A 25,589-nucleotide genomic window follows, 5' to 3' on the forward strand; every position below is an offset into this window, starting at 1 on the left:
TGGGACAAGGTAACTGTCAAACCCTTTCTGTTGCTCTATGGTCTCCCTAGGATCTCCAAGCACATTTAGGCATCTTTTCTTGTTGTTGCCGGAGAAGGGCATGGGGGAGGGTGGATAAACAAGGAAACAAGGGACTCGGGTGTCCCATACTCCAGTCCCAGGGGAGGGAAGCAACTTTTCTTTCTGTTCCTCAGAGAAGGTGAGGACTGGGTCAAAGACAGACGGTGCCCCATGTTTATCTCCCAGTCAGCCGCCATCGGGTAATCTCTGCAGTCTGTTGATTCTTAATCAGAGAATGAGGGAAGGTGTCCTTCTCCCCCATAGGACTCCCAATGGTCCCAGGAAAAAGGCTGTAGATGTTCAGTGAGGAAATGAGGGAACCACAGCCCTGAAACCCAGTTCCTCCCCATTATCCTCAGTAGTGCGCACCGAAGCTTTCCATTTACTGGGTTCTGGCAGCGGGAGAGATGGAGGTAGGAGATGGATAGATGCTAATGATTGTTTTGTTTTTAAAATACTTCATCTATGGTAATAAGATGACCCCTTGATATTGGGTGGGTGGGTCTGATATGTACTCTCGCTGCTCAGAGGGGCCTTGGGGAGAACGGAGACATGGTGGGCAACAAGGCTTGGCACCCAAATGCGCTTCTCAGTTCCTCTCCTTTGCTGCCTCCAGCCAGTGCAATTCGCTGGGCTCTATGAAGCGCAGCCTTGGAATGAGTTCTCGGATGAAGAAATGGAAAACCGGACTGAATTGATTTTTGTTGGGAAGAGCACCGGGTGATTCTTGATAGACAAAAGGTGCTCTGTTAATGGTAACTAAGTCAGGGTGGGGGTGGGGATGGGGTGCAGGTAAGGAAGTGGTGGAAAGGCAAAGAAGGGAATTCAGGGTTCATAAATGAGAGAATTCAAGGTGTCCCAGGACGGCTCCCCCATAGCGCTAGTAGCTCATCATATACTTTGCTTGCCTCCATGCCAGGTAATGAATGGGACCTGCAAGAGAGCAGGGCTTTACCTGTTCACTGGCTCCCACACCTTTAAAAAAAATTTTTTTTTAGGGGCGCCTGGGTGGCTCAGTCGGTNCCGAGCCACCCAGGCGCCCCTCTCCTACACCTTTCTAACCAAACACTTTTCCTGGAAGAAAATTGCTCTTTCTTCCTTTAGTATGAGAAATGCTCACTGGTGAGAGAAGAGGACCCCCAGAGGAGGCACTGAAGCCCAGGGAACGAAGGGAATAGAGGCAGCTGGCCCTCCTGAGTGCATTAGCTGAGCTGTCCTTACAGGAGATCATGGTGGACAAGGATCGCTAATCTTATTGATTGAATTATTCTGGTCGTCACTCACTTCAGCAGTCTGGTCCTTAAGAGTGCTAGCTGCATGTAACAACTTATCCAGAAAAGTCTTATTTTCATATTATTAGTCACCAGGAATAGATTTTTGATCTCACTTTCTCAGAGCAGAGAAAGATTTTGATATCAAGGTAGATCCCTAGTTGATGGCTTATTTGATTTGGCCCTGTTTGAATATTGGGGAGGCTTTCATGTGGGAGTAGGGGGATGGACATGATTATCTCATGAGTGGGTTCCAAATAGAAATGAAGACATATGAATAAAGGCCTTGATTCCTCTACATTACGTATCCTATCCCCCAACCCCTCAACAATCCTTTCAATTTCTTTTTTTAAATTTTTTAAAATGTTTTTTTTNGGCTCGAACCCACGAACCGCGAGATCATGACCTAAGCGAAAGTCAGACGCTTAACTGACTAAGCCACCCAGGTGCCCCTTTTTTAAAAAATTTTTAATGTTTATTTATTTTTGAGAGAGAGACAGAGCATGAGTGGGGGAAGGGCAGAGAGAGAGAGGGAGACACAGAATCTGGAGCAGGCACCAGGCTTTGAGCTGTCAGCACAGAGCCCAACACTGGGCTTGAACTCGTGAACTGTGAGATCATGACCTGAGTGGAAGTCAGAGGCTCAACCGACTGAGCCATCCAGGCACCCCATATCCTTTCAGTTTCTTTCTTTCTTTCTTTCTTTTTTAAATTTCTCTCTCTCTCTTTTTTTAAATGTTTTCTTTCTGTCTGAGACAGAGACACACACACAGTGTGAGCAGGAGAGCGTCAGAGAGAGAGGGAGACACAGAATCCGAAGCAGGCTCCAGGCTCTGAACTATCTGTCAGCACAGAGCCAGATGCGGGGACTTGAACCCACCAACAGTGAGATCATGACCTGAGCCGAAGTCCAACACTTAACCGACTGAGCCACCCAGGTGCCCCCCTTTCAGTTTCTTATGTAGGACATCTAGATTGGCTTCAGGGAGTCTGGGTATTTTTGCCTGGGGTTAAAAAGTCCATACTAATCTCATTGTGCAGGGCATTTCCTTCTTGGGAAGGGCATCCAGGAATCCTGTTTCCCACAGTAGGACTTTGCCAAAGATGAACTCAAAATCTGGAGCATATGAGCTGAAGGGTCTCTAGCTGTGGGATTCCACCTCTACCTAGAAGAAAAATTTTCCTAACAGGGCTGACTTGTAAGTGGAGGCACAAGAGAGGGTGAGATGGGCAGTCTGAAGATGATTTCTAACCCTGAGTGAAGGATTTGACTGGACTGCCTACGCTTCTCAGAGACCAGAGGGCCTTGAGGAGTGTAGGGTGGGGTCAGTGGAAGGGGTTTTCTGTGTGTTTTGTGAATCAACAAAATCTGTGAACAGAGGTTGGTTTGCCATCCTTGGCTCATTCATTCATGCAACAACTATTAATCGAGTGCCTCCTGAAGGTCAGGTGACGTGCTGGAGGCTGCGATATAGTAGCAAACGAAGTAGACAGTCCCTGCTCCTATGGAGTTTGTAACCTGGCTCAAATCCGTCAAGTGGAGTGGAGAGTGGATAAGGCACCCTGTTCCTCATTTCGCTACCTCCATCCAAGTGCTAAAACTCTACCACTCCGGTTTCTGCCTAAACTTTTCCTCTGAGGGGGCCTAGACGCCAAGAAAAGCATAGAAATGAATTCTTTCTCTTTCTCCCAGGATAGTACAAGCATCACTTTCTTCTCTCTGTCCCAGTTTCTCCTGGAATTTTACAGACAGAACTTCCCTTTTCCTTTGGGATAGTATAAACACAATCCCTTCCTCTTCTTTCTTCGCATGGACTCAGGACTCCCAAGATCTAGGTTCTATGTCCTAAGCTGTGGTTCAAGGTCATTACGGCTGAGCCGGAACAAGGCCCCAGCTGGGCATTATTTTTGCTCTCCTTTGTTTCGTCAGAGTCTAGTGTGGTACCTGAAACATAACAGGCACTCAATAAATGCTGTTAAGTAAAGGAATGAACAAGTGAACTAATGAGTAGATGGATCTATATCATGGACCCCAGTTCTGTCTCTGATTCTGTGGTGCGTGTGCTCCTGCGTGTGGGTGGAGGGGGAGGGGTTGCAGGACATAGGGACGGAGGAAAATGGTGGTGTTTTTTGAGAAGAGGTGAGGTTTGAAAGGTGTGGGGTTTGAGGACCTCAGGACGGAGCCTGGAACTGAAGGAGTTACAGAAAGGATACAGAAACGTTATTTGGATGTGTGAAGGAGATGTCCGAGGATGAAACTGTGAATGCCTGACATGTATACATATGTGTCTGGGTGAAGGTTGATGTGCGTGTGGGGGACATCTTGTGGAGTCCGAGCTCCATGATGATGCCTCTTTGTTTTCATATTTATAAATGCCACTTGTGATAATAAATATGTTGGGAAGGTATGCACTTACCCGACTGCCTGAAATTGTTCTGTGTATGAATGAGATGATATATGTGTCTGTGTGTGTGTGTCCGTCTGTGTGTGTGTGCGCGCGCGCGCGTGCGCACTTGCGTGCATGCGCACATGCAGGCATGTGGGTAATGGGATAATATGTATCTGTGATCTTGTGTATGTGTTTGTGACACACCAACATTTTTTTATAATACTGGGGCGATCACAAGGGCAGTGGGAGGAAGCTGAGGGACTGGACTGGGCGCCTCACTGATTGATTTATCCTCTCTTTTCGTCCTCATTTTGTATGTGACCCACGGAGTGATCTTCTGTGGCTCTCATGGTTTTTGAAAGCTGTGCAGCCGTTCCCCTTTTTCTGCATGTGATTCTGGGGCTGCTGTGAAGATTGCAGGAAAACTGTGGCTCCCTGGATCTCTGGAGAAAAAGGAGCCCCATTTTTCCCAGGCCCTGGCCGGGATGAGTTTTAGTGCCTCCATCCTCAGATCGGCCGAAGTTCCTCTTTCATTTCCAGCCGTGGCAAAGGGAATCTCTCCTCTCTGGGTTTTCTACCCTCCTCTCCCATCAATACCTCCTGTCTTTCCATTTCCTTCATCAGCCGTGTCTTGAATGAGGCATCTTGATGGTAGAGGGTGACAAGCTCTTGCAGTAAGGTAAAGGGAGGTGCAGCGAGAGAGGGCGTCAATTCAGACCTAAGGAAGAACTTCACAAACTTCTGGTCCAGAGCAGGGGGCTGGAGGGAACGAGCGTGGTAGGGTGGTGATAGCGGACGAACATAGGGCATGGTGGGAGACTCGAGTTGGAGTTCATGCTCCCACACTGCCAATTACTAGCTGCATGATCTTGAAGTCACACGTAGTCCCTCTGAACCTCTGTTCTCCATGTAATACCGTCCACGTGCAAGTGGTATTTAAACGACAAAGTCTGGAGTTGTTTCAGCATTGGAGAGCTTGCTGTGCGAAGAGGCAGGGGGAATGAACGGTGGCTTGGATGGGGAGAAAGATAAAGAATCAAGAGGCCGGAATATGAATTAGTTAATGGGCTGAAGTCCTGGTGTCTGGGACAGGATTTGGAAGAGTCTTGTTGATGAATGGTTGTCTGGAGGGGGGGAGATAGGTGTCTGAGCTTAGACAGTAGAAGACCGAGTGGGGTTGGAGGCGGGCTGTCTTACAAAGGGTGTGGGACACTGTGGTCAAAAGAAAAGAGAAGGACTTACTCTTGTCATCTCTTTTCCCAGCGGTCAAGCTAGAAGTGCATGGACCAATTGTAGTTCTAAGCCATGGTGGGCGTGGGGTGCCCAGGGGCTGCCGTTGGTGAGTTTTGTGAGCGTTAGAGAAACTCTCCTCTGGCATTTATCCTAAATTTCTAGGCCTTGTTGGGAGTGATGTGATCAGGTAGGCCACATCCTATTTTAGAGAATCTCTAAAGTCTCTCAGAACCCAAAAAAATCACTTTGTTTGCCCCGAGGCCCAGGAGGCCAGTTGGAAAGACCGAGAGAGGAAATTCTACAGTGGACGTTGCATTTGCCAGGAGGAGGCTGAGGAGGGTGAGGTGGGTTGGGGATGTACTGGTACTGGAAGGCCAGGTGAGAGACCCGGTAGGAGAGACGCTTAGACTTCTCTAGACCCCTTTCCACCTGCCTGCTGTCCAGAGAGCTCCCCAAGTGAGTGAAGTGACTAGTTGTTTCCTATCTTCCTCTCTCTCTCTCTCTCTTTTTTTTTTTTTTGCCACTCCCATCTGACTGGGATGGAGGAGCAGGGAACCGTGAAACAGATCTTTCCCTCTCATTTGAGTCTTTAAAGGAATCATCGAAGATGTGTTTCCAGCTTCTCTGCTCCCTCTGCTTTCCTCCCCTTTGATTCTTTTTTTTTCTTTTAAATGTTTTATTTATTTCTAGGAGAGAGAGAGAGAGACAGCGTGAGCAGGGGAGGGCCAGAGAGAGAGGGAGTCACAGACTGAAACAGGCTCCAGGCTCTGAGCTGGCAGTCAGCACAGAGCCCGACGCGGGGCCCGAACCCACGAACCGTGAGATCATGACCCAAGCGAAAGCTGGACGCTTAACCGACTAAGCCACCCAGGTGCCCCTCCTCCCCTTTGATTCTTCTTGCATCCTTTTCTCGGTCCCTTCCCTCCTTTGTTCCTGTCTTTCTCCGCTGGGGTGCATTTTGCTCTTCTCTCTTGTTCCACTGCCTCTCTCCCTATTCCCTTTGACTTGGCTTCTCTGGCCCTCAGGGCTCCTACCCCTTTCTCACCTTGGCCAGGGGCCAGGCAGTCCCTGGGGCCTCCCTCTCCTGCCCCCAGGAGTGGTGGGGATAGTGCAGGGTGAGTTTGCTGCAGGCGCCCTTTGGGCCCACTTTAGGAGGCCAGCCTCAACTGCTGCATTCTGCACTGCCTTTCCTTTGCCTTGTCAGTGACCTCATCCTCCCAGCCTCCCTGGGGAGGAAGCCCAGTAATTGCCTTTGGATCTCAGGGGGCTGAGTTTCTCAGGTACGGAAGTCGAGTAGCGATTTTCCAACCCTCTTCAGGACCGAGAAAAAGGGACAAAACCAGGGCAGCAGGTGGGGTGCAGGTGAGACACCCGAGGGGTGGGAAGTTGTTAGATAATGAGACTGTCCGCTAAGGGACGAAGACTTCACGGTCCCCGGGATTTGGGAGAGCACCCTGGGGGCTACGTACTGCGGCAAAGACAAGAATTAAGGGGGAAGGAAGGCTACCGAGAAGGGAAAAAAGGGGAAACATTCATCGTTGTCCGTTCAATGCAGAGAGGTCCCTACTGCCAGTGCTCTTGTCCCTGTGTCCTGAATACCAACCACCCCCCCTCTTCATTCTGCAGTGGCTTCTCTCCCCTCAGCTCCTGCCGCATTTGTGTGGGTCTGAGAAGGAAACACCAGGTTAGGATTCTACTTCAGCATCTTAGACCTGGCAGGAGGCCACTCAGGGAGACGTGATGAGGTCTTGGTGGAGAAGCGGGCTTGGTGGGAAAGGGAAAGGTATATCCAGGGAGTGGCCTGGGGGGGAGGATGGGGCTGAGAGAAGAGCTAGAAAGGGGGTGCTTCAGGTGGCGCTGTTGGATACAGCCCGGTTCCTTGGTCAGCGGATTCCCTAGCTGCAAAGAGAAGTCAGATTTGCAAATAATTACTGTGGCTGCAGTGACAGGATTCGGCCACCAGCTGCTGTTGGCACCCTTCAGTTTTGGGAAGGGAGCTTAGCTTCCAGGGGACTTACTGATTTTTTTGGCAGGCAAGACCTGAGGGCTAGAGAAGCATCTCCTTTCCTTCCTGTTCCTTGGCTTCCCTGCTCCCCTGTTCATCAGCTCTGCCGTATTGAATGTGATTGGTGCTCTCCTCTAGGCCCTCCTTGTTTGGAAACTTCTTGGGGCCTGGGCTGAGGGAGGACACATGTCAACAGTGTTGCCAGGCTCCCAAAACCCTGACCATGTCTACCCAGGCAGTAGCTGTAGAAATTCCAGTCTTAAAGAAATAGTATACATCACATTGTACCAGACTCACCCGAAAGACTTCTTTGTCCCGCTTGTTCTCTTCCTTTCTGTTCCCTTTGGAAATGCCAAGAAAAGTTGCTGTTGTTTTGATCGCAGCAAGATGGAATTAAAGGTAGAGATACAGGAGAACTTCCCGGAAAGTTCATGGAGGTTAGACTGTGACCTTCCTGTGATAAAGAAGAAAGCCACCCTCCTCCTTTCAGCATCGGGTTAGGGATGAGCTGGGGAAGCAGTGAGCTGGTCAGAAAGGATGAACTTGAACCAGGGAATCCAGACCCAGGCATCCTGTTTCCTGAGTGCCTCCAACCCAGGCACTGAATCCGAGAACCATAAAATGTTCACAGGAGGAGGCGCCTGGGTGCCTCAGTTGGTTAAGCATCTAAGCAGCAGCTTCAGCTCAGGTCATGCTCTCACAGCTCCTGAGTTCGAGTCCTGCATTGGGCTCTGTGCTGATAGCTCGGAGCCTGGAGCCTGCTTCGGTTTCTGTGTCTTCCTCTCTCTCTCTGCCCCTCCGCTGCTTATGCTTGGTCTCTCTCTTTCTCTCTCAAAAATAAGTAAACATTAAAAAAATTTTTTTAAAATGTTCATAGGAGGAAAGTGATGCCTAGAGATGGTTGATAACACTGGGGGGAGGGCAGGGCTGGGACTAGACCCCAATCCCGCTGGTCCACAGTTGTGTGCCATTCTGGAGCATCACACCTGCAGTCCAACTCACTTTCCCCTCCCAGGCTGCCTTCAACATCTGCCAGGCCCCCNACTGGTCCACAGTTGTGTGCCATTCTGGAGCATCACACCTGCAGTCTGTCCCTTTCCAAGCTTCCAACTCACTTTCCCCTCCCAGGCTGCCTTCAACATCTGCCAGGCCCCCTGGACACAGGGCATCTGTTGGAACATCTGCTGGGATGTGGTTTGGAGGGCCGGCGGGGTGGTCCACATGAGCAGCATTAAACAGTGCAGGGAGGGAGGGACAAGTGAGGCAGAGAGAGTTCCTATGGACTGGGCCCTGGGAGTCTCCTCTCTCCTTAGCCTTCCTTGGACTTTCTTGCCCACCCCTCCCAGTTCCTCCTTCTCTGAAGGGCTGAAGCCTCGGAGAGAGGTGGCTCATTGGCGTGCTGGGCTAGGAGCCGGGATATCTGGGGTCTTATTGGTGTGGGCTAAGGCTCCAGCTGTTTAGATTTTTTTTATTATTATTATTTCTAGGAGAGAGAGAGAGACAGCGTGAGCAGGGGAGGGTCAGAGAGAGAAGGAGTCACAGACTCCGAAAGAGGCTCCAGGCTCTGAGCTGGCAGTCAGCACAGAGCCCGACGCGGGGCTCGAACCCACGAACTGCGAGATCATGACCTAAGCGAAAGTCGGACGCTTAACCGACTAAGCCACCCAGGCGCCCCAGGCTCCAGCTGTTTAGATTACCCTCTTCCGCATCGGATCTGAGCTATGCCGGGCTGCTGCTAGGAACACCTGTTAGAAACGGCTTCTGGTCAGGAGGGAGAGGAGGAGTGGCTTTCAGACCCAGCATGGGTGGGAGCCAGCTCCTCCACCTCAGTGTTACCCCAGACCCTCTTCTTCAGCATCCTTCAAGTCTCTCCTCTTTCCCTCCCTGCTCCCTTAGTACCCACTGCTCCTCCTCCTCCTCCCCCTCCACTCTCTTGGTTTCTGTTCTTCTCCCACTCCCGGCCATCCTCCACCACCCTCCCTCCACCCAGCTCCTGCGTCCAGTGCCTGGAGATCTCTTACTACCGCTGCCATGTCAACCTGAGGCCTGCCGCCTCCCGGGATGGCACCCCAGCTCTGCCACCAGGGGGGCTATTTTTATCTCTAGAGCCACCCCCGCCACTGTGCCCAGCCAGCTGCCAGAGCTGAGGCTGCTTGAATAGCACTGGGAAGCCAGGGGAGTGAGTGAGGGGGGCGGCAGTGCTTGGGGAAGGTAGAGATCTGGTCGTTCTTGGATCCTGGGGCTCCGTGCTCTACCTACTCACCAGTTTCTGCTTCTGTCTGCCTCCTGGTCCCTGTGGGCTAAGGAGCCAGGGAGAGGCCCTAGACCAGGGAGTGGTGGTAGCAGCGTGAGGGGGCTTTCCCACACCAGGGGTCCTGGGTACAAGGGTGAGCAGAGGAGGCTTTGTTCATGGAGGACTCCCAATAAACATTTGCTGAACTAACTAAGTACAGTGCTGGACTACGGAATAATCTGTTGCCTTCACGTATCACTTTATAGTTCCGCAAGGTACTCTCATGCGATCTCATTTGATTCTTGTGTGAATTCTGTGAAGCACATATTACTTCCCCATCTTACAGACAAGGAAAGGACCTCAGAATGTCCTGCCCAAGGTAGGGCAAAAGTGGCAAAAGTCTCCGGATTTCAATCCATGTCCTCTTTCCATTGGATTTAGGTGATTTCTTTGGTTCTTTCAATTTCTGAGATTTTGGAGCCTTGAGATCGGCCGGTTAATCCATTCCCCAACACTCCCCACCTCCACCCCTGCCCTCCTCTACTCTCCCATTCCCCGCCCCCCCCAGCCCCCTCTTACACTCCTCTGACCAGAGGCAGGGTTTCCCATCCTCTGTTCACCCTCTGTCTCAACTTCTGTTCTTCAGTGCAGGTGGGGAATGCTGGGAACGGGCCTGGGAGGGAGGCATTATGCCTGTGCTCCTTGCTACTTTTAAACTAAATTTAAGGACTCAATGCAAACCCGGGCTGGAGGCCGCTGGGGTCATCATATCTATGCCCTGCCTCCCACCCAGAGAACTCTCATTAGCTCAGACAGAAGTGGGGAGGGGGTACATGCGTAGGTGAGTGCATACGTGTGAAATTGTTTTCCCCAGGAAGGGGTGGTGGTTGGCCAATATCCTTCCTTATCAGGAACAGTGAATAATAATACCGGGCTGGGATGAGCCCGTATGGGATGCAGGCTGCGATGGTGCAGCAGGTATGCATGTGGGGTGAGGAGGTCAGCAGTCACTTTTCCCACTAGCTTTGGTTCTACTGGGCAAGAGAGCAGAGGGATGGGCGAGATCTCCAAAGCTCTTCGAGTCTAAGAAATCTCCACCTTTTGGTGGGAGGGTTGAGGTTGGGGTGTACTTGACACGGCAGGGCCTGGAGTCAGGTGATGGGGGCCGGACGCTGCGCTGGCGTGGTGGTCGTTGGTTATCCAGGCTGCGTGTGGCTGGCTACCACCTTCCTCCACTCCTTCCCCATCCTCCTCCCTCCAAGCAGGCATGTCCACAGAACAGGCCAGTGACTTGGCCCTCAGTCCCTGGGTGTCAAGCTCTGGGTCTAGTCCTTTTTTTCCTCTTAAAAACACTAACGTGTGTGTGTGTGTGTGTGTGTGTGTGTGTGTGTGTGTGTGTTGGGAGAGCAGAGAGAATGAGATGGGCACAGAGAGGGTTTCCTTTCTTCCAAAATCTGCAGCAGCCCCGCTTCATGGCTACGGGGAGTACCCTAGGACACAACTCGTAGGTATTTCACCCACCACTCCTCTGTTGCTGTTGAAGCCCACTTCCACTTGTCCCAGAGCTCAGTGAGGCTGAGAAACAGCAGGTTCCCAAACTTCATTTGTTTATAATCCTTCAAGGCTTTGGCTCAGGGACAAGGTATTTTAATTTCGCTCTGCTTTTGGGGGATAGAGCTGGAGCGGGAAGAAGACTTCCCGTCATAAAACCCTGGCTCTTGGTCTGTTTCTTCTCTTTTCCCTTTCTCCTGTCATACGCGGCCCCACTCGTCCCCTTTGCTCAGGTCCACATCATTCCCAGCCCTCGACCCTGGATCGAGGAGAAGGCAGTCGCGCGGAACTCGTCCCTGGACGCGCCCGGCTCCCTCAGCCCCGCCCGGCCCCTCCGCTGACCAATCGCGGCCCCGGGGCGCTGGTATCGGTGACGTCATCTCACAGCCAATCCGGAGGCGGGCTGGGGCTGTGTGCGCACGTCCACTCCGCGCCGCAGAGGCCGGCTTCTGTCCCCCAACCTGAGCCGGAGAGCAAAGCCCGGAGGCGGAAGAGACGGGGTCCCCTCAGTTCTCTTCTCCTTCTGGGCTGGGTTGGCCTCTCCCCAGTTGATTCACAGTTGTCCCCCAGCCCGCGATTTCCAGATGAGACAACGGGGGCTGGGGGTGGGAAAGTAACTTGCCCAGCGAAAACGTTGGGACCCGGTCTATGACTTTCATTCACTGCTTGGGCGGGGCCTTCCCTCCCCCTTGAGCAGGTCTCTGGGTGAGGATCTCCTGATCCCTGGCCCCTATAAGCCCCTCTCCTGTGGTTTCTGATTCTGTCCCTGCCTTCTTTCTATCCTTTCAGGTGGGTTAAAGCTCATTTTGACGAATGGCCCCGGAGGAAGACCCTGGGAGGGAGCTGGATCTACCTTAGCCCCTCCAGGGGGGCTCTTGCAGGGTCCCTTCCCCTTCCACGGCGGACTTCCTCTCCACGACAGATTCAGGGTGCGTCCCTGTCCCTGCACCCTTAAGCCTTCTGCTAACCCCTTCTCCCCAAAGAGGAGCCCCACCTCCTCAGAGCAAGGGGCTGGACTGTGCTATTTCTGTCCTTTCTGGGATTCTTCTGAGAACAGATTCTTGTTTTCGGTCTGATTCAGATGTGAAACTTTTCCCGTGGCCTCTCACCCAGTTGCTGTGGGCTACTTCTCTGTCTCATCAGTCCCTTCTTCCTCCCCCCTCCCCAGGCCCCTCCTGTTCCCCTCCCCAGAGTGCTCTCTGGTCAGTCGCTCAGTTCAGCTGAGACCTGGGGGAGCCTGGAGGAGGAAATTGGGCCCGAGAGGGAGTCATTCCCCCCCCCCCAGGGGCCCTGGGGCCCTGGGGCGGCATTTTGATAACTCTGAAGTAGGACACTTTGATTCCCATGGCAAATCCTGTTCCCGTGCAGAGGAGCCACCTCCAGGTCCCCATCCTCAGGTAGGCACCAGGGCTGAGAGAGGGAGAGGGGTGGGTCTGCCACTAGTACTTTGGTGGAGGGGAGGGATCCAGACTTGATGGTCCCCATATGGTGTGTGTGTATGTGTGTGTGTGTGTGTGTGTGTGTGTGTGGCCTGGGCCGCTTTTTATCCCGTCTGTCTTGCCCTTTGCCTTATTCTCCTTCCATTTCCATCTCCCTGTCTCTTCTAATGCTTCCTCTTGACGGTGGCAGGCGACTTAGCAGTGTGTCCCCCCTTTCTCTCCTTCTCACCCCAGCGTCCTTAGGACCCCACATTTAATCTCCTCATCTGGTCTTAAGAACCCCAGAGGGAAATAGGATTCTTCTCCCAACTCCTAGCCCTTTGGCTTGAGACTGCCATGTCCTAAGCCCCCACTCACAGGGATCTTTTAGGAGTGTGGTTGCTGGGAGTAGTCCTGGGGGCTTTGGGAGTGGCCAGCTCATCAGCCATGATGATCCAAAGAAAGGAACTGGTGGGGAAGCTGAGCTCTTCTGGGGTGTTGGGATTAAACTGCCCCGAGCCTTTCCTTTCAGCTGTCTAGAGCTGGGAGAGACTGGGGCTTTCCAGGGGGCAGGGGCTGAGGCTTTTCCCAGGGGGCAGGGGCTGAAGGGAAAGGAGAAAGAAGTGAGTGTGGTGAAACAGGGCTAGGGGTGGGGGTGGAAGAATTGTTGGGGAAGCTTCCAGTTTTCCTTAGGCCTGGATGGGGACTGGACAGGGGTGATCATCCTGTTGCGCAGGGAAGGGGGCCATTCCTGTGCTGGACTCTGTGCGGACTGAACCAGAGGGGGTGGAATACACTGTCGCAGGCGGAGAAGTAGGACTTCCTGGAGAATGCTGAGGTGAGGGCTGTGGGCAGGTCTGGGGAGATCCTCACTCTGAAGCTCTGAAGGACTTGAGAACCAGAGAGGCCACTGCCAGGCCAGAAAGGGTGGTGTGGGAGAGATAGAGGACTTCAGGAGGGTGACATTCAGGACCGGGAGCCTTCCAGCTGCCTGAGACCAGGCCCCCTTCTTGGACTCCCCATTTGTCCAATGTATTCTTTAGTTCTTTCCCTCCCTCCCCGTTCCTTCCGGTGTCTGGATCATGTTGGGTTCAGCTTTCACCAGGAGCTATAAAAGAGCAAGATCTAGAGGTGGAGGCTGGAGGAACTTGGAGGGAAGGGTGTGTGGAAAACCAGCCACAGCTTCATTCTTCTCTGCAGGCTTGCCATTAGAGTTCAGAAGCCCTGCCTCAGAGATCTCCATCGTGAGCTTTGGCAGATAACCCCCCACCTGATGACTCCGCCCTTTTATTTATTTAACGAACATTTGCTGAACACGTACTGTGTGCGCTCAGCAGCAGGATAAACAAAGCCACTATTCGTGTCATCAAGATGCTTACAGGCTATTATGGGCTGACAGACACCAGCACTTCCTGGTGGATGGGGGGCGGACTGAGGAGCCACGATGAAATGGGCTCCTACCTCTTTCCAAGAAGATTACATGCTGGAGCTCCTTCTGCCCAATGCCTTTGGTCTGCAGGGTGCAGATAGGCTCTAGTAGTGTAAGTTGTGCACTTGGTCACCTGACTGAGATTGACAAGTTGTGTGACCTTGGGCCAGTCACTTAACCCCCCTCATCAGGTTGATTGTGTGGCCCAAATGAGGTTTGTCACTATGAAGGAGAGATCATGGCCATTTTCACTGTCCCATTTCCCCTGTTAGGGGGCTTCCTCACTAATCACCAGCCTCCATCCAAACTAGACTCATTTTTCTCCACCTGGACTTGGAATGGAGAAGGCAGGTGCTTGTTCGATTCACAGGCAATGGTGTGAGAGCCGCATGGGGCCAGCATGAGCTGGTCAGTTCAATCCAATTCACATCACGTGTATAGAGACCCATCGTATGTGTCAGGCCTGTCACATGCATTATTTCCTTTAGCCCTCCTGTAACAGCCCTTCACAGGTGGCTTATCGTCGTCTTCACTGTTTTACAGACGAAGGAATAAAGGCTCTAAAAGAAAGGTTCTCAAACTTCTGCGTGCAGGGGAATTCTCGTTGGTGTTTGTTAAACCTGTTTACAGATCCTTGGACCCTGCCCTCAGAAATCTTGGTTCCACAGGTGGGGCCTAGAATGTCCATTTTTCCAAAAGTATCCCGGGAAATTCTGATGCCAGTGGTCTGCAGGCCACATTTTGATAGAGACTGACTGAGAAGTAGTGACGAGCCCAAGGGCCCAGAGCTGAGAGGGGATAGATTTGAATCCAGGATTCCCGCCTCCCAGAACTCTGCCTTGGTGTCTGCAGTGGAAACGGGTAGCGATTTCTTCCCAACTCCCTCCCTCCCTCTAGGCCCATTGTGAGGATAATATGAGATAATGTGGGAGCGATCACTTTTTAAAATGTTGAGCTGGCAGCACTGTTAACGATTATGTGAATACATGCAAATGAACACGCGTGGGCTTGGCTGTTCACTTTGGGAGCCTGAGGCTGTGCTGGGATGTTTCGAGAGATGGGTATGGAAAGGAAGTGGAAGAAACTTGGGTGAGTTTAGTTTTGGGTTTTAAAAAGGGCTGACCGAAGTGGAAGAAGATGAGGGCCAGGGTAGGAATCTGGGAGAGAGATGAGGCCTAAGGCTTTTCTTTCTTCTTGGGTTTTGACCCAAGGGACTGACCAAGAAAGGGAAGCCCGGGCTTGCTCCTGGGCCCCAAAGGCAGAGTGAACGTCTTTGTTCTACCATCTCTGTGTTAGCACTCTGGGAGATGCTGGTTCAGTCCCCCTTCCCAGCTCATTGGTCGGAAAAGCCTTTTATGTTATCTAGCCTCTGTTCCACCTCCCTAATGAAGCCCTAGCTGGGGCAGAGTTTTACCTAAACTGGCCTCTTTCCTGCCATTTGCACATGCAGCAGGAAGGCCGGAAGTGGGGTTTAAAGATCACCCACTGAGGAAGCTGTACTGCCATCCTCAACTGTCTTCCTTCCCCTTTCCCCCTTTCCCTTCCGCCCCATTTGCATTCTGACTGCCTTCATCAGGACTCCTGGCCCCTGAGGTGAGAGTTGGCTTGTGACGCTCCCTGTGGCTGGCTATTTTGGGTGCCCCCTTTCCAAAGCTGCTGAGACCCCAGGATTCTGGGGCTGCTTCTGTTCAGGAGTACCATTGTTCTCCCTCCCCGGCATCCCTGGGAATTGATGCTAATTTCAGCCTCTGGTCCCTGACTCATTCTTTTCTCCTTCCTGACTCATCCGATGACCTTGGGTTTCTGAAGCCCCTCTCTGTGGGGAAGTGACATGGCCACCATTTCACCCCCACCTTGGTGTTAGGCACAGAAAGAGCGAGAGGGGAATGTTTAATTGCTTTCTTTAAAATCACCATCTAAAGTCAGAGAGTTTTGTTGGCTTTGTGGCTGCCTGGGCTGGACTCGCCGGACTTCTAAGAAGTCTCACACTTAATCACTGACCCCCAGCACCCATGAGTGCAAAAGATGAGGGATTGTACCTTCAGGCCATGCATCCAGTAAGTGAGACCCATGCCCTGCCCCCCCTCCCCCCCACTCTGGCTCTGGGAGAAGGTGCTGTGGGGCAGAGGTAGGGGATGGGTACCGTCACACATTGCCAGAGCTTCTCTTTGGCACAGCATCGGGGAGGTGGGGGTTAATCCTGCTTTGTCCGGGTTGATGGATTCTGGAATCATAATCCATTAGCTCTGCCTGGATGGAGTGAGGCCAGGCGAAAGCGTTCAGATTGGCCTTTGTTCTGTGCCTTTGCCGTCCCTGACAGGGGCAGAGGGGCTGTGGACATGTACCCCCTGCCTGCCATGGCCGAGGGATATAATGGAAGAATCCTGGGGGCTCTTTTGATTGGTGTTGACCCCACAGCTCACTCTTCAGGGGGAAACTGGCAGTCTCAGCTCTTGATTATTCAGGCTACCAAACAGATCATCCCCCAAACATCACCCTGGTGGCTTGCACCTGCCTAATTGTGCTGGGTCCAGGCAGTCTGAACAAGAGTTTTCAGGAAACGGGGCGCCTGGGTGGCTTAGTTGGTTAAGCTTCCGACTTTCGCTTAGGTCACGATCTCACGGTTNGGGATGAGAAACACTAGCTGTTATTCTCACTGTTAGAAAGAGTAACGATTTATGGAAGACTGAGGCCGGGTCTGTAAAATGTGCCCCATCAGAGGGTGTCCCGTTCCCACGACAAGGTAGCAGTGTCTGACCAGGCCTTGCAACCCCCCTCCCCCCCAGGCTGCGCTACATGGTGAAGCAGTTGGAGAACGGGGAGGTAAACATTGAGGAGCTGAAGAAAAACCTGGAGTACACAGCTTCTCTCCTGGAGGCCGTCTATATAGACGAGACACGGTGAGAGACTTGCGCACGATACCAGACAGGCGCAGCGATTCAGGGCGGGGAGTAAGACAGAAAGCTGGCGATGGAGACGCGTGCCAGGGCCGGAGCAGGAAGGGAGAGCCAGAGGGGCAGGTGGGAAGAGCTGTAGACAGAAATGTCATGGAGATAAAGAAGCAGAGGGACAGACAGGGTGTTGCCAGAGGTAGAGACAGACACAGGTACCAAGGAGAGAAGACTGTTTCCGAGATGGAAGGGACTTTAAAGCTCACGTGGCCCTAACCTTCTTGCCCCTGCGTGGGGAATCCCTCGAGACAGGTTGGGAATTACTGGTCACACGTGGCTGTTGAGTTCAAGTATGAGTGTATATGTAAAATACATGCTGGTTTTCCAAGACTGAGAAAAACGAATGTGAAATGCTTCAAATATTTTGTATTGACTTCACATCGAAACGATAATAGTTCGGGTGTCTTTGGTTAACGAAATCTTATCACTAAAACGAATTTCACCTGTTTCACTTGACTTTTTTAATGTGGCTACTAAGCAGTTTCAAATGACTGCTGTGTGGCCTGCGTTTGATTTCTGTTGGACAACACTGCCCGTCTCCAGCCTCCCTGATGGGCGGTACCTGGTCCCTTTTCTGCTTGAGCACTGGCAGAGTTGGGAGGCTCACTACCTCACATAGTGAGCTGTTTCATTATTGGAGGCATCGGATGGAGAGAGACAGGAATAAAAAATGTAGTGAGAGAAAGGCAAGCGGGGGAGGGGGGGCGCGGATCAGAGAAGAGAGAGAGCAGAGTTACTGAGCGCTGGGGTGTGGCTGGGCCCAGTGTCTCTAGGTTGTGGAAGCACTGGCTGTCTTTGTTCTGTGACCTCCCCCCCCCCCTTTCTGGGGCCTCAGGCAAATCTTGGACACAGAGGATGAGCTGCAGGAGCTGCGGTCGGATGCTGTGCCTTCGGAGGTGCGGGACTGGCTGGCCTCCACCTTCACGCAGCAGGCCCGAGCCAAAGGCCGCCGCGCGGAGGAGAAGCCCAAGTTCCGAAGCATCGTGCATGCTGTGCAGGCCGGCATCTTCGTGGAACGGTGAGGCCCGCCCGTGCCCAGCCTCCCTCTAGCTGTGTCCCTCTTTCCCAGACACCCTGGGCTTCCGGGGCCCCACCGTACCACTGGTGGTACGCCCAGTCCCACAGGCCAGCCCCAATCGGACCCCACTTCCCAAACTGTCTTACCTGCGCTTCTTTTCATCATTCACCCTTAGGATGTTCCGGAGAACGTATACCTCGGTGGGCCCCACCTATTCCACTGTGGTCCTCAACTGTCTCAAGGTGATCCCGGGGTGTTTGGGAAAGAGAAGGGTGGGGGATGGGGGGGGTCATTGGGACATTCCGACTCTTTACGGGGTGATTTTTGCTTTCCCTTTTAACTGCCATTCCCATCTTCCTCAAAACGACACGTTGCCCACTCCAGGGGCAAACTCGTATGTTTTTGTCCTCCCCACCACCCCGTACTGAGAAATATTTGGGAAGACAGAGGTCCATTTNGCCAAAGGCCGCCGCGCGGAGGAGAAGCCCAAGTTCCGAAGCATCGTGCATGCTGTGCAGGCCGGCATCTTCGTGGAACGGTGAGGCCCGCCCGTGCCCAGCCTCCCTCTAGCTGTGTCCCTCTTTCCCAGACACCCTGGGCTTCTGGGGCCCCACCGTACCACCAGTGGTACGGCCCCCACGCCCAGCCCCACAGGCCAGCCCCAATCGGACCCCACTTCCCAAACTGTCTTACCTGCGCTTCTTTTCATCATTCACCCTTAGGATGTTCCGGAGAACGTATACCTCGGTGGGCCCCACCTATTCCACTGTGGTCCTCAACTGTCTCAAGGTGATCCCGGGGTGTTTGGGAAAGAGAAGGGTGGGGGATGGGGGGGGTCATTGGGACATTCCGACTCTTTACGGGGTGATTTTTGCTTTCCCTTTTAACTGCCATTCCCATCTTCCTCAAAACGACACGTTGCCCACTCCAGGGGCAAACTCGTATGTTTTTGTCCTCCCCACCACCCCGTACTGAGAAATATTTGGGAAGACAGAGGTCCATTTCACCATGACTCTGTCTTCCTGTTTTCCCATTCTCTGTAAACATTGGGAAGTCCTCCTCGGAGTCTGACTGTAACCCTTGCTGCTGCTGGGAAATTCCCCTTGGGAGTCTCCCTGCCCTAGTCTGTTGTTTCTCCACAGAACCTGGACCTCTGGTGCTTTGACGTCTTCTCCTTGAACCGGGCAGCAGATGACCACGCCCTGAGGACCATTGTTTTTGAGTTACTGACCCGGCATAACCTCATCAGCCGCTTTAAGGTTGGGCGGCGTCTGACCCCTGTTCCTGGGCAGGGTCTCCACTCCTCTTGCTCCTGTTCTAAGGGGTTCCCCATGAGCAGGTTCCACAGGCTCCCCCACTCAGTGTCACCATCCGGGAAGTGTCCCTGTGCCCACCCACCCGGCCTTTCTCTCGCTTGCTCCGTCCTGAGCTTCTGACTTCCTTTATTGCTTTCTAGGAGATTCTAGGTCTGCAACCATCCAGCCTCGGATTCTGCTCTCTCCCGCTGTGCTTCTCTCTCCTAACTTGTCCTCTTCAGGCTGGCTCGAGGTTCACCTCCCTGTTTCAGCCGCCCTGCCTCCTGTGGTGGACACCCGAGGCCTAGAGTCCAGATGCTGTCAGCCGGTGCCCTTGGGACTTGGAGTCTCTCCGTTTGTTTCCTGGCCACTCCTTCCCCTCCCCCTGAGCACTAGTCCCTGTCCAGGGAGTTTTATGGAGAGGATCAGCTCTTGGCAAGGCTGGGGGAGGGTGTGTGAACTCCATTTGCTCTTCAGCTTGGCTGTCCATAAAGAATATGGGATTAAAGTCCTCTCTAGATTCTGTGCCAGGAGAGAGCGTCTTTTGGGAATAGGGGCCGGAAAAAACCACTTCTGTGTGGAGAAACCACACTTGGAGGTGGAGGGTGAAGGGGTTGAAGAGTCACGTTGGGAATATTTGGCCAGCACTTAGGTGGGGGTGGGTGTAGATGCTAGAGCAGAGGGAAACATGACTGTTCGGAGGGGGCCGGGGTGGGGGCAAAGCAGTCTCATTGGAGGGGGACTTTCTCAGAGGGCTCTGGAAGATGGTCCAACTGGCCCCTGCCTCCGCTTCACTGTTATACGCCATCGGTGCGTGTGAGCCTTTCTTCGACCCTTGACTCCTCGTTTTACAACAACTCCCAAGAAGGTTTCCGGAACTTCCGTGAGATGCTCAGTTGAGCTTTTCCTCAGTGCCACCCCGAGGCCCATCATTCTGCAGCTTCATTTTCCTCCTTCCAATCCAGCCTTCTCCAGGGACAGAGAACAGCAGGGGCTCCCCTTTCTCCCAGCCCGTCCTCAGACACACTCCACACACCCGCTTCTCCTAAACTTGGCCTCGTTCCCTGGAAGGACTGATTTTGAAGGACCCCAAGAATCACTGCATCGGGATGGGTTTGGCCCAGCCCCAGTCGACTTTGCACTGGGGGCAGTTGGGGGGTGGGGGGTGGGGCGCTTACTGCTTTAGTGTTCACTCACAACAGAGATTCCGGCTGGAGCCGCCCTTGTCAGCCTCCACATTCCCTTCCTGGGGACCCAGCCCCTCCCCTGCGTCCCTTCCCTTCCCTCCAGGGACACCATGGCAACGCAGAAGCAAGGGCAGTTGTCATGGAAACGGTCCTTTAAAATTTCCTGAATTTGGGGCACAGCCCTCCGGGGTGGGGGTAGGGGATGTTAGGGTCTGGCTGGTTAGTGGTGCATCTTCTGTGTCCCCTCACTATTGCTCATCTCTACAGTAGCGTCCCCAAGTCCCGAACCTCGCTCTCCTTGCAGCCTCAGGAGATCCAGGGACCAATACAGAGGCCACTGAAAGCTGGGCAGAGCTTTGGCTCCTGGTGCTTGAGTGTGTGTGTGTGTGTGTCTGGAAGGGTCATCTTGTTTTTTCCCCTGCTTCTGAGCCTCTCTCCATGGTACCAGATTGGGGATGGGACGGGGTGGTTGGAAGATAGGAGGGAAGTTTTCTGTTCTTAAAAATCTCCAGGGAAATAACAATAATTAAAGCTACTCTTTAGAGAGCACTTACTAAGTGCCTTGCACTTATCTCATTAAATTCAAGGTGGGTGGCATTATCTTCATTCTGCTGTTAAGTATCAGAGGCCCGCGGCTTCCCCAAGGTCACCCGGCCCTCAGCTGGTGGAGGCATGATGAGAGCCCAGGTTCACCTGACTGCAGAGCTGGTCCCTTCTCCCCGGGCCACACCGCCTCCCGAAGAAAGGCGGCCTCGCTGATCTCAGTCCTCGGCTGCCTGCCATTCCCGCATGTCCCCCATGTAGCTGCATCTTCTCCCTCCCACTGCAGATTCCCACCGTGTTTTTGATGACTTTCCTGGATGCGTTGGAGACCGGCTACGGGAAGTACAAGAACCCTTACCACAACCAGATCCACGCGGCAGATGTTACCCAGACAGTCCATTGCTTCTTGCTCCGCACAGGGATGGTGGTAGGTGCCCGGGAGAGCATTCTTCTGTGATTTCGGGTCTTCCGGCTGCACGACTGGGAAGTCCAGACTGGACTCCCATTTCCCTTTTTCTCTCTTGGGTTCCTCACCTGTGGTATCTCAGCGTTTGCACGGAGTCAAATTGGACTTACTCTAGAGAATTCCTGGGTGGACCATAGCTTCACGGGCATGGCTCGGGACGTGTGCCGGGATGCGTGGGAGCGTGGGAGGTTGGGAGAAGGGAGGGTATTCTGCCCTTCCGGGAGCCGAGAAACCTGGCCTTCTTAGCCCTAGAGCTGGCCTTGAAGAACGGAAGGGCTGGGCTGAGTGGTGTCACCTGGTGTGGAGGTCTTGGGGCAGCGAAGGGCAGGGATCAGACCCCTCTCTCCCCTCCCCTTCTCCCAGCACTGCCTGTCCGAGATCGAGGTCTTAGCCATCATCTTCGCTGCAGCCATCCACGACTATGAGCACACAGGCACGACCAACAGCTTCCACATCCAGACCAAGTGAGGGGCGCCGAGGCAGCAGGGGCAGGAGGGGCCACGTGGGGGCGGGGCAGGGTGCCCGAGTCACCTGCAGGGGGCTGGGCTCAACGACCCTTGGCTCCGTAGGTCAGAATGTGCCATCCTGTACAATGATCGCTCCGTGCTGGAGAATCACCACATCAGCTCTGTCTTCCGAATGATGCAGGACGATGAGATGAACATTTTCATCAACCTCACCAAGGATGAGTTTGTGTGAGCCGAAGGCGGGCGTGGCCTTCCGGGAGAGGCCCCTCACCCTACCCTCTCTCCCCGCTCCCCGGACCTCCTGCCTGTCAGCAGTGGGGGCTGATCGCTTTTCTGCTTCTGTCCATCCAGGGAGCTGCGGGCCCTGGTCATCGAGATGGTGTTGGCCACAGACATGTCCTGCCATTTCCAGCAAGTGAAGTGCATGAGGACCGCCTTGCAGCAGCTGGAGAGGTGGCGGCTGGTGGGGGCGTGGCCGGGGCGTGGCCAAAGAGAGGCCCTGTGAATCGGGGTCACAGACGTGGGCAGTTAGGGTGCCGGGTCTCTGCCTGGATGTGGAAACTCTCCTGGCCCCAGGTGTCTGAGTCTGTCTCTGCAGCCGTGTGTATGTGTGTGAATGTGTGTGTCCACGGCCCTGGGTTGATGGACAGCCCGGGCTGCGGGTCTCCTGGAGAGCACTTTGGGCCGGGAGTCTGAAATGAATGCTGTCGCTGCTGCCGCAGGCAAAAATCAGACCACCTTTCTGGACTCGCTTCCTTTTCTGTGCAGCGTGAGAATGACAGGCCTCCCTGCCACAGCTTACAGCCAGGTCCTACGCTAATAGGGCTATTGAAGGAATCATGTGAAGTTAAAGAAAAACAGCACAGAACAAGACGCCATGATTACATTGAACGCTGCTTCCAAGTGGGTGGGAGTGTATAAATGTGTACAAGAGAGAACAGAGTGTGTGTGTGTGTGTGTGTGTGTGTGTCCTGAATGTGGGTACTAATGTATGGTGTGTCTGCGTGGGACAGCGTGCAGCGTGGCATTGTTGGGGAATAATACTATAACATTAATAATAATATTATGATTATTAATATTATTATAGATAACATCTACTCAGCAGTTACCATGTGCCAGACTATGCTGAATGCTTGTCTGTTGTGTGTCATTTAATTCTCAGAACAACCTTGTGTGGCGCATTCTGTTATTTCCAGCTAGGATTGAGGGAAGTGAAATATGGAGATTTTAAGTAACTTGCTCTGTGTGGCACCGCTAGTGAGTGGTAGGTACAGGGGGATTCGAATGCAGGCCCTCGGCTTCTAAGAGCTTGGGTTGCTTCCTTTATGTATAGGAGCGCGCGCGTGTGTATACATATGTGCGTGCTTGTGTGTGCGCGTGCGCACGTGCGCGCGCATGCGTGTCGCCTCAGGCTGGTTGAAGTTACCTGCGGGGAGCCAAGGGCATGTGATGGGAAGTTAGGAATGGTCCAGGTTTCCTTTTCCTAAAAGATCGGTCTCCCTCCGTTTATCCCCTTCCCCGGACCAGGATTGACAAGTCCAAGGCCCTGTCTCTCTTGCTCCATGCTGCTGACATCAGCCACCCAACCAAGCAGTGGTCAGTTCACAGCCGCTGGACCAAGGCCCTCATGGAAGAATTCTTCCGCCAGGTAGGGTGGCGCCCCCACCCACCCCGTCCTTCTCTCCCCTTTGTTCTCCAGGTTGGCACTCCACCTCCAGACCTTCATTCAGAGACCTGCAGCTTCTGACTTGACCCCAAACCCCTGGGATCAGGCGTCCTTTTCCTAAAAGCTTCACTACAGTTGCATTCCACTCACCTAGCACCCATTTTCCAGGCCAGAGGCACTGACTTTCNATGCGATCGCACTTCCACTCTGGTGGCACAGTCCCAGATTGGTGAGTGTCCTTTCCCGCAGAGAGGAGGGTACTGGGAAGGGGAGATGATGCTTTCTGGACCCAGCTGGGGGCTACTCCAAGTGGCCATCCCTCAAAACCAGCCTTCCTGTCGAGGCAGCCTGCTAGAGCACGGGACCCTGGGTGGAAGGCTTGGGCGTGCAAAGGTGGGGTCAGAAAGACATTATTCCAAAGCCCCCAGCCCCCANNNNCCTTCAGCCGTGGGCGACCCCATTTTCCAGGCAGCAGGGGGCGCCAGCCTCGCGGGCCACGTCCTCTGCCCAGCCCTCCAGGTGAGGCCTCTCCATCCTGCTCCCCCTTCTCTGCAGGCTTCATTGACTTCATCGTGGAGCCCACCTTCTCTGTGCTGACCGATGTGGCTGAGAAGAGCGTCCAGCCCCTGGCGGATGACGACTCCAAGTCTAAAAACCAGCCCAGGTGAGGGCTGCTGGGGTAGCTGGGTCTCCTGCTTCTGGGGGAGGGAAGAGGGCCTCACAGAGAAGACCGGGAGGAGGTACAGGGGCTGGTGGAGAAGCAGGCTACTCAGAACTTGGGAGTCTCTCTCCTGCATGGCACACACAGGCGTAGAAGGATGAGACCAGAAGGGTGTGGCCCGCACCTGTGATCCCCTCCACCAATTTTTGCTTCTTCCATTAGCTCTGTCTTTATTTCCTTTCTGCTAATCTTGTTTATATTTTCCTTCTAGTAGGAGGGAAGGTGTGGAGAGGGAGGTGTGAAATTCAGGGCAGAGGGCCAGGAACTTGAGGGTACCTTGCAGAGGTGAAGGGGGAGAAGGATAAATCTCTCTAAGTCTCCGCCTGGTCTTCCACCCCCTCCACTCTGAGGGCTGCGGCAGGCAGCTCTGGAGTGGGCTGGGTCTCACCTCTGGAGGTGGGGGGGGGGTCTCCTTTAGCTTCCAGTGGCGCCAGCCTTCTCTGGATGTGGAAGTGGGAGACCCCAACCCTGATGTGGTCAGCTTCCGCTCTACCTGGACCAAATACATTCAGGAGAACAAGCAGAAATGGAAGGAACGGGCGGCAAGTGGTGGGTGCCGTTGGAAGCAGGGATGAGGCCTTGTGGGGAGGGTGGCGGATGGAGCAGGAGCAGGTCTGTTTTCCATAAGCCCCTGGAGCACCCCTTGGTCTGACTGCCAGAGTTGAGACTGGAGCCAATCAGACTAAAGTTAGATTACAGGAAAGACTGTTTGGCCGATTGGCCTGGATCAGTCTAGGACGGGGACAGGAAAGAAGATAGAACAGCCATATCCCACAACCCGAGGGACCCCATGCATACGGTGGTGTGCAAATGGCACCCTGGTAGATTTGGGTAACTCGATGGCGTTGGCTGGGAAATCTCTTCCTTTATGTGTGAGTTGAGGGTTGTGAATTTTGGCAAGGCTGGAGAGGCTCTCCCTAGGTTGGCATGGGTTGAGTAGAGTTCATCTTGAAGGTGGGAGGATGCACGAGCATCCTTCACTTTTCTCTACATATTCCTTGGGTTCTGGGGAAAAGTATTTCTTGGTCTGGTCCTGACTTCCTAAATGTCCCCCGCAGGCGTCACCAACCAGATGTCCATTGACGAACTGTCCCCTTGTGAGGAAGAAGCCCTCCCCTCCCCTGCCGAAGAGGAACACAACCAGAATGGGAATCTGGACTAGCCTGGGACTGGCCCAGGTGAGCCTGTGTGGTAGAGGGGGAAGGGTCTCGAGATTCCATAGGGAGTAGGGAGAGCTGGGTGTCCAGCATGGTGCCTTTGAAGGTTCCTCCGGGGTTCAGTGGATGTGAAGTTCTCCCTCCCTTCCCAGGAAGGAACATGGAAGAAGTGAACACAGAACTGAGCCAGGGGGTGAGTTGGGAAGCAAGGACTTTTTTCCATTCCCTCGGTGCAGTCCCTGTGGGAAGGAAGGAGGAAGCTTCTCGGAACAGGGAGGGCCTGAGCAAGACTACAGCCAGCCTCTTATAGCACCTTTGAGAGGGTTCAGGAATAAGACCCGGTCAGGGCGCAGGATTCTGTGAGGTGGATAACCGCCCCCCAGCACCACCCCCTTGGCTGGGCACCCTCTGCAGGGTGTTTTGTGCCTGACCGTCTATGGGACTGAGCAGGGGGACTTGGAGAAGGTTAAGTCAGGCTGGAGACAAGGCAAAGAGCAGAGCCCTGAGACCTCTCCCTCTTTCCCAGGT

At 53.5% G+C, this 25,589-nt stretch overlaps 1 protein-coding gene across 2 annotated transcripts in view; it reads left to right on the top strand.

Annotated features, from left to right (window-relative positions):
• The window catches only part of PDE1B (phosphodiesterase 1B), a 32,243-nt gene that overhangs the window by 790 nt on the left and 5,864 nt on the right, over window positions 1–25,589 (top strand). The window contains exons 2-10 of one of the 2 annotated variants that reach the window (XM_077753533.1): window positions 16,377–16,490; window positions 17,377–17,559; window positions 17,735–17,801; window positions 18,702–18,818; window positions 20,871–21,011; window positions 21,414–21,514; window positions 21,620–21,745; window positions 21,869–21,970; window positions 23,045–23,165. In XM_077753533.1, the coding sequence (XP_077609659.1) occupies window positions 16,377–16,490; window positions 17,377–17,559; window positions 17,735–17,801; window positions 18,702–18,818; window positions 20,871–21,011; window positions 21,414–21,514; window positions 21,620–21,745; window positions 21,869–21,970; window positions 23,045–23,165 (1,072 nt within the window). Of the gene's footprint in view, window positions 1–16,376; window positions 16,491–17,376; window positions 17,560–17,734; window positions 17,802–18,023; window positions 18,098–18,281; window positions 18,349–18,701; window positions 18,819–20,870; window positions 21,012–21,413; window positions 21,515–21,619; window positions 21,746–21,868; window positions 21,971–23,044; window positions 23,166–25,589 lie in introns of those variants that run through there. The other variant, XM_077753532.1, reaches the window with a different exon arrangement.

Source organism: Crocuta crocuta, unplaced genomic scaffold, assembly GCF_008692635.1.
Source record: "Crocuta crocuta isolate KB4526 unplaced genomic scaffold, BGI_CrCroc_1.0 scaffold30, whole genome shotgun sequence".
Classification (NCBI taxonomy): Eukaryota; Metazoa; Chordata; class Mammalia; order Carnivora; family Hyaenidae; genus Crocuta; species Crocuta crocuta.